Consider the following 14124-nt stretch of genomic DNA (forward strand, 5'->3'; position numbering starts at 1 on the left):
GGAGACCTCAGTTCTTTTCCAGACCTTCTCAACAGGCCACTTAAGAATGTTCTCACAGCTTGGTAACTGGCTTCCTTAGATCCAGTGATCAGAGAGACAGGTTGACAGACAGCCACATGAGGCATAGGTGAGAGCTATTTTTATTACCTAGGCTGAAAGGTTACATAGCATCACTTCTGCCACTTTCTATGTATTAGAAGCAGGGTACTATGTCTGGGCCATATTTAAGAAGAGTGGAATTAGGCTCCATCTTTTGAAAAGAATAATATCAAAGAATTTGTGAAAATATATTTAAGGTTACCATATCTATTTTTCCTAGAAGGGGTGAAATTGACAAATCTCAGACTTAATATCTAAAATCATTTTCAAGGGCTCATGTTTTATTTACACAAGTCACTAGGTTAGTGTAGGGCTCTCAAGTTTAAGGTTAGATAATAGGAAAAGACAATAAAAATAGCAGTGCCACACTCAATAATGATCAAAAATAAAAACCCCTCCAAGACAATGCCTGTAAGTGCATATTAATATTCTCAGATGTCTTTCTGTTATCTTTTTTATTCCTAACACTTATGAATATAAACTTTTTATATATATCATATTAATGTTGAGTGACTATATACAAATGCAAAAGATAAAATTAGATTTCAAGAACAGAGAATTAGAACAGTTCTGGTGGAAAACTTGGGTCTTTCTTTTCCTTTTTAACCTTAAAGTGACCTAAAAGTTTATGTGTTTGTTTTAAAACAAACTCACTTCTATCATGAAAAAAAGACATTCCAGTTGTTAATTTTATTAGAAGCAAGTATCATAAATGTTCCCCAAATTAAGGTGTTCAGAGGTTATGTCATTCATACCTCTTAAAGCTGTAGAATCCACTTTTCTTATAAGTTCTGTGAAATGAAAGTAGGAAAATTCACCATCTCTGTTTTTTCATTCTGTGGCAATAAACAGAGAATTTTGTTATATATAATTTAATGTTAATATCATAGTGTTTAAATGTCTCAGTTCATTGAAGGCTGGCCCTAGTTTATTGCTTGTGGAAATTTTGGATTGGCTCCTATTCTTAGTCTAATACAAATAATCATTACCCCACCGCTAATTTCTCTCTCTTTTTGGAAAAGTCATAAAATTTTCTCAATCTTTTCTCATTTTTAAAATTAGATAAGTACTTAGGTTCCTTCTGTTTTTATAATTGCTGTTTTAAAGTCCAAATTTACATGTGCCAGATTGTTTTAAAGGGTAGTACACAAAATTCTTCTAGAATAGATATCATCATCCCATAGTAAATAGCTAGTGCTCTGGCATTTTAAATGCACAGATAGCAGGTAATTTGTTGGTTATTTCCATAATGGTTGCAATTTCTCTGATTCCTTTAAGAATGTTAAGAGAGTTACACTATAGTCTAAAGTATAAACTGAATATTTTGAAAGTTTAATACTATTTACTATTAATATTTGATCATTTATTATCTCCACAAATATTTGCCAAAAAATTAAACTTTTTTCTTTAACTCTTGCTATCCACATTTAGAGAGTAAAGTATCCGATAATTTAAAGTTTAAAACATTGAAATATTCTTAAGTTTTGTAGAAGTTATCCAGAATTTTTATTTTCAAACAAGACTGGTATTATTCTTGACTGAAAGACTTTTATAAGTCACTAACTATACATGGTACTGTTCATAATGCCTGCCTGTTCTCTAAATGTTTATACAGCAGATATATTTATGAATTCACACATATGTCAAGTGGTAGATTAAAAAAAATGAAACAATTCATATTAGAATTGCACCCAAAGGTAGGGCTCATAATCAGAAAAAGATATCCATTCAGCCAACATTATGTGAATGTCTCTTGTACATAGCAATGTACTGGACCCTAGAGATACAAAGAAAAATGTAACAATTCTTGCTTTCAGTAAGTTTAGTCTTAAAGAAGGAAATAAACAGGGGCACAGCCAAATACCCACAGAGAGTGGGCAGTTAATGCATAATGCAGCCTGTCTATATGATAGTGGAACTAGCGGCTTGCATTTGACATTACGCATTATACCTACTGAGTTCCACTAACTCTTAAAATATTGTACAAGTCTAGCCAAACATATCAGTAAATCGTATATGGCTCTCTTGGCCAGATTTAATTGAGTGCTTTAATAAAGGTAAATGTGAAGTTTGCATTGAGTTACAAAGGAAGAACCTGACTGATCCCCTCCCTCCCCCAACAAGTAAAGTATATTAGTCTGGTTGGGTCAGAAAAAGGGCCACTGTAAGATTTATGGGAGTAAAGGTGTTTAATACAGGAATGAGGGCTTGCTTAGTCAAGTGTAGGAGGAGCTGGAAGAATAAGTTTCTGATCCTCTGACAGTCACTAATGACTCCAGTCTGGAGACTGGAAGCAGGTAGAGAAGCAGCCACATCTGTGTGACATACCCAAAGCAGGAGTTGATGGAGACATCTGAGAAAGTACTGTATCTGGCCACCACAGCCTTAAAGCAAAGAGAGAGGTCTCTGAAGCTGTCATATTTCGTTTCCATGCCCTTCCAAGAATAATGGCCTCCCTTTCCCTTCTACCTTCAAAATCTCTCATGAGTACCTCTCATTGACAAACAAGCGCAGATCACATAGGGATGAAAATGCCAGACTTCTCTACATGGCAAAGGTGGGCCATGGAGGTGACAATACAGAACCTAAGGCTTCACACAATGCATATAATGGATTGAGTTTACAAGGAGGAAAGAGCATTTTAGCTGGAGGGAATAGCACATACAAAAGCAGAGATATAAGACATGATTTATTCAGGGAAATTCAAGACTCCAGTATGTCTGTAGCATCATGGGCAGGGTAGAAAACGATTAAAGAAGTAGATGGAGCAAACAGCAGAAGGCTTTAAAAAAGTAATACAAAACTGAAGGGGAACTACTGAGAGGCTTTGGCATGGATACAATATAATTAGAATTATGTTTTATCAAGATAGCTCTAGGGAGTTCCCATTGTGGCTCAGCGGGTTACAAACCTGACTAGCTAGCATCCATGAGAATGCAGGTTTGATCCCTGGCCTCACTCAGGGGTTAAGGATCCCATGTTGCTTGGCTGTGATGTAGGCTGACAGCTGCAGCTCCAATTCGGACTCCTAGCCTTCCGAATGCCACAGCCTCCCCCCGCCCCCACCAGCCAAAAAAAGATCTAGCATTGATGGAGGATGGATTGATTAGATGAAAGCAAGTCTGGATGCCTTAGAGGGCAATGCCTTAGTAATTGTAAGGGCCTGTACCAAGTGTTTGTAACAGAAATGAGAGAAGTAGCTCTTTAAGGGTTTTATTTATTTATTTTCCTGAGGCACATGGAGGTTCCTAGGCTAGGGGTTGAATCGGAGCTGTAGCTGCCAGCCTACATCACAGCCACAGCAACACAGAATCCGATCTGCTTCTGTGACCTGCACTACAGCTGACGGCAACATTGGATCCTTAACCCACTGAGCAAGGCCAGGGATCCAACCCGAAACCTCGTGGTTACCAGTCAGATTCATTTCCGCTGCGCCACAACAGTAACTCCAAGAGTTTTAAATATAAGCAGAAGGCCCTAGAAAGGTGCTCTTGATCTCTGGTATGGGTGTCCGAGAGCATAGTAGAACCGTTAACCAGAACACAGCAAGGCAAATAGTACCTTCAGAAAAAAGTGGAGTTAAGTTGTCAAAAGTGTCTCAGATAAGTTCAGAAAAGCCTCACCCAGAGGATGTATGTTTTGAAGAGCTTGGTAATACTTTTTTCTGTTTGTATTGCAGTGTGATTTAGAAGGAAGTATGCCAAATGTTACCATCAGCTTGAGTCTCCCCACCAATGGATCTCCACTTCAGGATATTCTGGTCCATCCTTGTGTGACATCCCTTGACTCTGCCATTCTGACTTCTAGTAGCATTGATCCAATGGATGATTCTGCATTTAGTGGACCTTACAAATTTCCACTCACTCCACCTCTAGAGTCATTCAACTTATGCTACTACACTTCCCAGGTAAACAAACTTGGAAAAGTTGGGACTGTGCCAATCTTCATATTTATGAATTCTATTATAAGCAGATCATCTATACTTTTGGTCCGGAAAAAAACTCAAGAACTTTTCATGAATTATTTACCAGAAGATTCACATTGTTTCCCTTCAATCAGTTATTAAGCTACTGCTGATCTGAGGGCAGAGGTGGGGGAATCCTAAAATACAAGCAGAGCAGCGGGAACCCTGGGCAGTGTCAGTGATCTGTGTGTCTAGTGCACGTTCTGTGTCGCAGGTCATAGGGAATCTGGAGGAGGGGGATCTGGAAAGCAAGAGTAGGAAAAAGAATGTATTGCACACCTTCGTAAGGTACCTTTCTCACCTCTGGAAATAAAAAGAGATGGAAGAATCCATGTCCTTAGAAAGAAGGTAGCTCCATCATCTTTTTTTTTTTTTTCTTTCTTTCTTTTCTGGCCACCCCCTCAGCATATGGAGTTCCTGGGCTAGGGATTGAAAGCAAGCCAGAGCTACAGCCTACACCACAACTGCAACAACACTGGATCCTTAACCCACTGCACTGGGCCAGGAATCAAACCTCCGCCTCCACAGAAACAAGCTGGATCATTAACCCATTGCGCCACAGCAGGAACTTCTCTATTATCTATTATCAGAACAATTTAAAGTAACCCATCAGTCATTAAAGGCATATCTGTATGAGATGTCTATGTTACAGCAAGGCTTTTATCTCAATCACCATTGACATTTTAGACCCATTAACCTACAAATTATATAAAAACATTTTTATGTTTATTTCTAGGTCCCTGTCCCACCAATTTTGGGTTTTTATCAAGTGAAAGAGGAAGGAGTACAACTGAAAATAACAGTTAATTTAAAACTTCATGAAAGTGTGAAAAACAGTTTTGAATTCTGTGAAGCTCATATACCTTTTTATAATAGGTAGGAATAAAATAACACGGTGCCATGATTTCTGCATTACTTAGTATATTCCTATGCCCTATAATAAATTGCCCTGGTTTTTACTTTAAGATCTAAAAATTTTGTGTTATTCACATGTATGCTAATTTGGAACCAAAACATAGTCTTAAAAAATAATCGCTTTATTTTAAAATTCTTCATTTTTCTGGTTAAACTTGCTAGTAAATTATAAACTTCAGCCATGGTAGCCTCCTCGGGGATTATTTTACTTCTGGCTTTATTTCTAGCAATTTCTCTGTGCTGTACATACAAGTCAAGGCCAACTATCAACTATTTGGTGAATTAAGCCAATTATATCATAAGATTATTTCCTTATCAGTTCTACTTCTAAATTTGTTCTTCAGCATAGTTGTTTTCAAAGAATACCTAAATATATAGTAAAATCATAGTTTTAATGTTTCGTCAACCCGTGTACCTATATTAATACGTTCTATATGATTTTGTAGTTATCTTAAGAATTAGTAATGAAATGTATACCATTACCAGAAATGTTTATTGTGTTTCTGTGTTTTGTTGAGATAAAATAACATTTATTCTACAATATTCTGAAAACTGAATACAAATTTGCTTTTATGTTGTCCTTGTATTAACAGTAGCAAGATTTGACTTAAATCTCTTAAAACTGTTGTGTGTGTGATCATTTTTTTCTTTCCACTGTGTCTTTTTTTTTTTTTTTTTTTTAAAGAGGTCCAATCACACATGTGGAATACAAAGTTAGTTTTGGCCAGATTGAAGTATTTCGAGAGAAGAGCTTATTGGTCTGGATTATTGGTAAACTGGGTTTTGTTTATTTTCTTTCATTCATTTGCTGTAGAATCTATTTAATTTAGAATAGTTGATCAGTGTATGTATGTCTTTAGGACAGAAGTTCCCCAAATCAATGGAAATTAGTCTTTCTGGAACTGTAACTTTTGGAGCCAAAAGCCATGAAAAGCAGCCATTTGACCATATTTGCATTGGAGGTACAGCATATTTAAAGGTAAATATATTTATATGTTTCACAACGTTAGAAATCTTACCTTTGTTTCTAAATTGCATTTACCTAATTGATTTTTAATGTTTGTTAGCTTTTTTTTTGGAGTTCATTTTGTCTGTGCTAAGTCATTGTTCAGTAAGACTCTTTGCTTAATAAACATGTTTTATTTCAGTTAATACTTTCAAATTTTTTAAGTAAAAGAATTATATAAAACCAAAATACCTCAACTTAACCTAGTTCTACCCAGTTCTTAGATACCACACTTGAGATTTTTATACAAGGAATGTAGAATATAGTCTTTGCCCTCTAGGGATTTTTCAGTGATGCAGATCAGTAACTGACCAGTGCTAATTGCTTTTGGTCTTTCAAAAAAAAGAGTATTTCCAACCAAAGTGATCAAGGAAAGCTTTGTAGTAGAGATGGAATAAGCAAAACTGAGGCCCAGGTAAGCATGAATATGAAGCCTTGAAGACTGACTAACATTTGTATAGGTAAAGAAATGACTTAAAGGTATGTTTAGGAACCCATGCTGGAAACAGTAGTCACACAGAAGGCTGGGTAAGTAATTTAGGTCTGGATTGAAAAGGGTTTGGATCTAGCTTTTATTGCTTTGTTAGAAAATGTTATACTTTTTTTTGACTATGAGAGTGGTCTTTCAGAAGGCAATATTTTATGAGGATCAATCTGAAATGGATGTGAGAAAGATGAGTGAAGAAGAAAACTTGAGACAAAGAAACTATTTTTTAGCTATATTAGTATTCCAGATGAAAGTTAATGATATTGAGCTAGTGTAGTATCACAGAAAGATAAAGGAAGAGGGGGGGAAAAGGAATAGAGCTGTAATAAAGGTTAAAGCCTTTAATCTCACTAAAGAGGAAATTTAAAAATGCCTAGAAGCAAATGACAACAAAGATACAACACTCCAAAACCTATGGGATGCAGCAAAAGCTGTTCTGAGAGGAAAGCTTATAGCAATACAAGCCCACCTCAGGAAACAAGAAAGAGCTCAAATAAACAACCTAACTTTACATCTAAAGTAGCTTAGAGAGAGAAAAACAGACAAGACCTAAAGTTAGCAGAAGGAAAGAAATGATAAAGATCAGAGCAGAGATAAATGAAATAGAAACGAGGAAAACCATAGAAAAGATCAATGAAACTAAAAGGTTATTTTTTGAAAAGATCAACAAAATTGATAAACCCTTAGCCAGACTTATCAAGAAAAAAAGAGGACTCAAATCAATAAAATTAGAAATGAAAAAGGAGAAGTAACAATGGACATCACAGAAATACAAAGGATCAGAAGAGACTACTACATGCAACAATAAAACAGAAAACCTAGAAGAAATGGACAAATTCTTAGAAAAGTACAATCTTTCAAGACTAAACCAAGATGAAATAGAAAAGATGAATGGACCAATCACAAGTACTAAAACTGAAACTATGATTTAAAAACTTCCAAAAAACAAAAGTCCAGGACCAGATGGCTTCACAGGCAAATTCTATCAAACATTTAGAGAAGAGCTAACACCTCTCCTTCTGAAACTATCTTCAAAAATTGCAGAGGAAGGGACACTCCCAAACTTGTTCTATGAGGCCACCATCACCCTGATACCAAAACCAGACAAAGATACCATAAAAAAGAAAATTACAGGCCAATTTCACTGATGAACATAGATGCAAAAATCCTCAACAAAATACAAACAAACCAAACCCAACAATAATACATCAAAAGGATTGTATATCATGATCAAGTGGGATTTATCCCAGGGATGCAAGGATTCTTCAATATCCGCAAATCAATCAGTGTGATACACCACATTAACAAATTGAAGAATGAAAACCCTGTGATCCTGGAGTTCCCATCGTGGCGCAGTGGTTAATGAATCCAACTAGGAACCATGTAAGTTGTGGGTTCAGTCCCTGGCCTCAGTGGGTTAAGGATCTGGCATTGCCGTGAGCTGTGGTGTAGGTCACAGGCGTGGCTTGGATCTGGCATTGCTATGGCTGTGTCATAGGCCGGCAGCTATAGCTCCAATTAGACCCCTGTCCTGGGAACCTCCATATGCCACAGGCGCAGCCCTAGAAAAGCCAAAAAAATGTAAAAAACCATATGATCCTCTCAATAGATGCAGAGAAAGTCTTTGACAAAATCCAACACCCATTTCAGATAAAAACCCTTCAGAAAGTGGGCATAGAGGGAACCTACCTCAACCTAGTTAAGGTCATGTATGACAAACCCAGAGCTAACATCATTCTCAGTGGTGAAAAGCTGAAAGAATTCCCTCTGAGATCAGGAACAAGACAAGGGTGTCTGTTCTCACCACTACTGTTCAACATAGTTTTGGAAGTCCTAGCCCTGGCAATCATAGAAGAAAAGGAATCCAAATTAGAAAGGAAAAAGTAAAACTATGACTATTTGCAGATGACATAATACTATACCTAGAGAATCCTAAAGACTCTACCAGAAAACTGTTAGAGCTCATCAGTGAATTTGGCAAAATCGCAGGATACAGAATTAATACACAGAAATAGACTGCATTTCTATATACTTACAACGAAAGATCAAAAAGAGAAATTACCATTGCTTCAGAAAGAATAAAATAAAGTAAACCAGCTATAATGGAAAAAAATAAAAATCATTATATTAAAAAAAAAGAATAAAATACTTAGGAATAAACCTACCTAAAGAGACAAAAGATCTGTACTCTGAAAACTATAAGACACTGATGAAATAAATCAAAGATAACATAAACAGATGGAAAGGCATACTATGCTCTTGGATTGGAAGAATCAATATTATCAAAATGGCTATATTATCCAAGGCAATCTACAGATTCAGTGTAATCCATATCAAGTTACCAAAGACATTTTTCACAGAATTAGAACAAAATATTTGAAAGTTCGTTTGGAAGCACAAAAGACCCAGAATAGCCACAGCCATCCTGAGAAAGAAAAATGGAGTTGGAGGAATCAGGCTCCCTTAATTCAGACTATACTACAATACTATAGTCAACAAAACTGTGTGGTGCTGGTACAAAAACAGAAACATAGATCAGTGGAACAGGATAGAAAGCCCAGAATGAAACCCATGCACCTACAGCCAGCTCATCTATGACAAAGGAGGCAAGAATGTGCAATGGAAAAAAGCCCCTACAATAAGTGGTGCTGGGAAAATTGGATAGCCACATGTAAAAGAATGAAATTGGAACACTTCCTAACACCGTACACACAAAAAAATAAACTTAAAATGGTTTAAAGACCTAAATATGAGACCAGATACTCTTGGAGGAAAACATAGGCCAAACACTCTCCGACATAAACCATAGCAATATCTTCTCAGATCCACCTCCTAGACTAATGACAGTAAAAACAAAAATAAACAAATGGGACTTAATTAAACTTACATAGTTTTAAGTCAAAGTGGTATCATTAAAAAATTTGTGATTTAGACCAGACTTGAAGCTCCAGGAGGGGAGAGACCATGTGAGTCTCATTCGTTCCTTGTTTTATTCCCAACATCTAATCTAGTTCAGTACCTGACACATAAATAATTAATGAATGAATGAACTTAAAAGAAAGTTCTGTCTCTTAGAAGAAATATGGAGAATTGTGGGAGGGAGTAGGCTTCATATCATGTAGGTTGCTTGGTGATAGCAACTTACCCCAGTATAGGTGTCCAGTAGGTGGCTAAACACCTAAAGTTTGATTCTCAAGAGAGAGCTCAACTGTTCATAGGATCTAGGAATTACCCATGGATAAGAAATAATTGAGGCAATGGAAATTTTTTTCTGACCTTATTCATAAGAGAAAATAGAAAGATTTGGAAGAATCAATGAGAGAAATTGAAAAAGTGATCAGAAAAGTGGTAGGAAAACCTAAATAGAATGGTAGCAAAGAAATCCAAGAAGAGAGTTGAAATGTATACCTGAAAGCAGCTGGGGGAAATGGCGCACCATAGGAGAAGGAGCACCAGCTTTTGTAATCAGTCAGGTCTGAGTTCAGATGCCAGCTCTGCTACACCTGCTGGGATGCTAAGTGCCTGCCTCATCTCTGAACCTCAGTTCCTCACTTGTAAAATGGAGGTTCTTTGCAGTGTAGATTAGTTTCTATTAGTGAAGGTACATGTTAAGCACTTCATAATGGCAACCTTACAAAGAAACAGCCCTGACACAAAAGCGAAAAAGCTAATGTATATGTATACATATTCATGAGTGCATACGCACACATACACTGTGATTTTTAATTTGTCAACTGTGTAAAATAAATTCCTAAAATTGTGTCAAGGGGAAAAAAGGAACCATCATTTTTACCAAATAATCATCTCAATTTGGTATATTTTTCTTCTTCTTCCAGCTTCATTTTAGGATCTTAGATTACACACTCACTGGGTGTTATGCGGATCAGCATTCAGTTCAGGTTTTTGCATCAGGAAAACCAAAAATAAGTACACGTAAGTTGTGTAGATTCAAACTAACTTGAGAGAATTAAGGTGGTGTTATGTTATTATTAACTAAGATAAAATTAAAATGTAAGAAAAATATGAGAGAATAATCCCAATTTATAAAAATTCTGGCCTAATCCCATCTTGTGCAACCGTTTATGTACTTTACATTCCCTTCTTCCTTGTCCGACTCTTGGACAAGTTAGCAAGCTTCTCGAAGTTCTAGTGTCCTCATCTTTAAAAGGTAGTATTATCTACCTCAGAGTTGTTATGTAGTTCAAATAAAATTATATTGACTGAGCACTTAGCATAATGTTTATTTTAGCATGTAACAAGGATCCAACAAATGTTAAAATTTTATTACTTAAAATTTTAAATCATTTTAGCAAATGTTGTAGTCAGTGAGCATTATTTAGTACCCTCTTTACCTATAGGAAGGTAATAGAAAAAAGGTTTCCTGCCTTTGGTGAGTTTGTTAGTATAAATGAAAATACAGAGAGGGTGCACAAAGAGCAATTTATAAATGAATTCAAAATTACTTAGTTCAGACCAAATATAGATATGTGGCATAGAACTAAAAAGTAGCTAGAATGAGGTACTGTTAGCTAAAAATAAAAATAAGTAGAAACTGGAGTTCCCATCATGGCTCATGGCTTAGCAGTAATGAACGTGAGTAGTATCCATGAGGTTGAGGGTTCAATCCCCAGCCTCACTCAGTGGGTTAAAGATCCGGCTTTACCATGAGCTGTGGTGTAGGTCACAGATGTGGCTCGGATCCTGCGTTGCTGTAGCTGTGGTGTAGGCCAGTGGCTGTAGCTCTGATTTGACCGCTAGCCTGGGAACTTCCACATGCCACAAGTGTGGCGCTAGGAAAAAAAAAGAAAGGAGAAAACTTTTTGCTTCATATATTAAGGAGAATAAAGCTATCATATTTAGGATAAGTATTTTGTTATTACTTAAGTGTAGTTGATTTATAATGTGACAATTTCTGCTTTACAGCAAAGTGACTCAGTCATACATACATATATATTTATATATATATATATACACACACACATTCTTTTTTTATATTATTTTCCATCACGATCTATCCCAGGAGATTATTTATAGTTCCCTGTGCTATACAGTAGGACCTCATTGTTTATCCATTCTAAATGTAATAGTTTGCATCTACTAACGTCAAACTCCCAGTGTATCCCACTCCTTTCCTCTCCCTGCTTGGCAACCACATGTCTGTTCTCCATGTCTGTGAGTCTGTTTCTGTTTTGTAGATAGGTTCATCTGGGCCATATTTTGATTCAACACATAAGTGATACATTATATTCGCCTCCCTTTTTCTGACTTATTTCACTTAGTATAAGAGTCTCTAGTTCCATCCATGTTGCTGCAATTGGCATTATTTTATTCATTTTTATGGCTGAGTAGTATTCCATTGTATATATGTACCACATCTTAATCCATTCATCCGTGGACATTTAGGTTGTTTCCATGTCTTGGCTATTGTAAATAGTGCTGCTGTGAACATTGTGGTGCATGTATCTTTTTGAATTATAGTTTTGTCTGGATATGTGCCTAGGAGTGGCATTGCTGGATCATATGGTGGTTCTACATTTTCTGAGGAACCCTCATACTGTTTTCCATAGCTGTTGTACAAATTTACATTCCCACCAACAGTGTAGGAGGGTTTCCTTTTCTCCACACCCTCTCCACCATTTGTTATTTGTAGACTCTTAACGATGGCCATTCTATCTGGTGCAAGTTACCTCATTGTAGTTGTGATTTGCATTTCCTATATAATTAGTGACTTGGGGCATTTTTTCATGTGCCTACTGTCCATCCATATGTCTGTTTGGAGAAATGTCTATTTAGGTCTTTTGCCCATTTTTGAGTTGGGTTTTTTGTTATTGTTTTTGAGTTGTTTGTACATTTTGGAGTTTAAGCACTTGTCGTTGCATCATTTGCAACTATTTTCTTCCAGTCCATTGGTTGTCTTTTTGTGATTTCTGTTTTTGGTTTTGCTTTTAAATGGTTTCCTCTACTGTGCAAAAGCTTGTAAGTTTGATTAGGTCCCATTTGTTTAATTGTGTTTTGATTTCTATTCCCTTGGGAGACTAATCTAAGAAAACATTTGTATGGTTTATGTCAGAGAATATTTTGCCTATGTTCTCTTCTAGGAGTTTTATAGTGTCATGTCTTATGTTTAAGACCTTAAGCCTTTTTGAGTTTATTTTTGTGCATGATGTGAGGGTGTGTTCTAGTTTCATTGATTTACATGCAGCTGTCCACTTTTCCCAGACTTATTATTGAATAGACTGTCTTTTCTCCATTGTATATTTTTGCCTCCTTCATCAAAGATTAATTGACCATGGGCATATGGATTTATTTCTGGGCTCTCTGTTCTGTTCCAATGATCTGTATGTCTGTTTTTGTACCATTACCACACTGTTTTGATTACTGTAGCTTTGTAGTGTTGTCCATAGTCTGGGAGAGTTATGCATCCTGCCTTGTTTCTTTTCCCTCAGGATTGCTTTGGCAATTCTGGATCTTTTATGGTTCCATGTAAACTTTGTATTATTCTAGTTCTGAAAAATGCTACAGGTAATTTAATAGGGATTGAAGTAAATCTGTAGGTGGCTTTGGGTAGTTTGGCCATTTTAACAGTATTAATTCTTCCAATCCAAGAACAACAGGTATCTTTCCATTTCTTTGAATCCTCTTTAATTTCCTTGATTAATGCTTTGTTTATTTATTTATTTTGCTTTTAGGGCCACACCTGCAGCATATGGAAGTTCCTGGGCTAGGGAGTGAATAGGAGCTGTGGCTGCCAGCCTCTGCCACAGCCAGAGCCACACCAGATCTGAGCCGCGTCTATGACCTACCCACAGCTCACGGCAACACCAGATCCTTAACCCACATCCTCATGGATACCAGTCAGGTTTGTGACTGCTGAGCCATGATGGGAGCTCCTGATTAATATTTTATAGCTCTCAGCATATAAGTCTTTCACCTCCTTGGTCAGGTTTATTCCTAGGTATTTAAATTTTTTGGTGTGATTTTTTAAAAGGTATCTTTTTATATTCCTTTGCTAATATTTCACTGTTCACAGAAATGCAACCGATTTTTGAATGTTAATCTTGTATCCTGCTACTATGCTGAATCCATTTATCAGATCAAGTAGTTTTTGTGTGGAATCCTTACTTAGGGTTTTCTATATATAGTATCATGTCATCTGCATATAGTAACAATTTTACCCTTTTTTTTTTTTTTTCCGGCTGATTGCTATGGTAAACAAGTATTTCTTAACCTAAGGGTTAGGGTCCCTAAAATAGGAAGAATAGAACAAGACTTTGTACTTGAAAGTTTCAAAAGAATTACGGAACTCAGAACTACTGAACTCTAAGCAATATAATTCTATGTAACATAACCAGAATTTTTTTTTTTTACCTCCATAGGCTTTTCCTGTGCTTTCTCTGACATCATTCTTTGGTTGCTTTTCAAAGAAATGTATTTGGAAGAGCCTTCATAATTTTTTTTTGCTTTTTTGCTTTTTTTTTTTTTTTTACGAAGGCGCAATACAGTTGTTACTTTGGATAAACCAGTGGCTTAGCGGTTTTGTCTAAATGTGAACAGACCAGTATTTTATGTTGTATAAGGGAAATATGTTGTCTCTTTAGATAGTGTCTAAAATATTACATCTTATTAATGTTAACTAAACATATTTTTAGTGAT

General features: G+C 36.1%; 1 protein-coding gene and 1 long non-coding RNA gene across 6 annotated transcripts in view; one reads left to right on the forward strand and one right to left on the reverse strand.

The window, feature by feature from the left end:
• AP5M1 (adaptor related protein complex 5 mu 1 subunit) overlaps positions 1 to 14124 on the forward strand; it is a 34194-nt gene that overhangs the window by 7659 nt on the left and 12411 nt on the right. Inside the window, exons 3-7 of one of the 4 annotated variants that reach the window (XR_001306401.2) lie at positions 3779 to 4006; positions 4800 to 4939; positions 5664 to 5749; positions 5844 to 5957; positions 10308 to 10404. Coding sequence is in view for 2 of the 4 variants with exons in the window: in XM_001927783.5 (XP_001927818.1) it covers positions 3779 to 4006; positions 4800 to 4939; positions 5664 to 5749; positions 5839 to 5957; positions 10308 to 10404 (670 nt within the window). In the remaining 2 variants the exon portion in view is untranslated. Of the gene's footprint in view, positions 1 to 3778; positions 4007 to 4799; positions 4940 to 5663; positions 5750 to 5838; positions 5958 to 10307; positions 10405 to 14124 lie in introns of all 4 variants that reach the window. The other 3 variants (XM_001927783.5, XR_001306402.2, XM_013993449.2) reach the window with 3 other exon arrangements.
• Positions 1 to 14124, reverse strand: part of LOC110262249 — a 93258-nt gene that overhangs the window by 1041 nt on the left and 78093 nt on the right. For both annotated transcript variants that reach the window (XR_002347083.1, XR_002347082.1), the window contains one exon: positions 855 to 935. This is a non-coding gene — a long non-coding RNA (uncharacterized LOC110262249). The remainder of the gene's footprint in view (positions 1 to 854; positions 936 to 14124) is intronic.

This window comes from Sus scrofa, chromosome 1 (assembly GCF_000003025.6).
Source record: "Sus scrofa isolate TJ Tabasco breed Duroc chromosome 1, Sscrofa11.1, whole genome shotgun sequence".
Classification (NCBI taxonomy): domain Eukaryota; kingdom Metazoa; phylum Chordata; class Mammalia; order Artiodactyla; family Suidae; genus Sus; species Sus scrofa.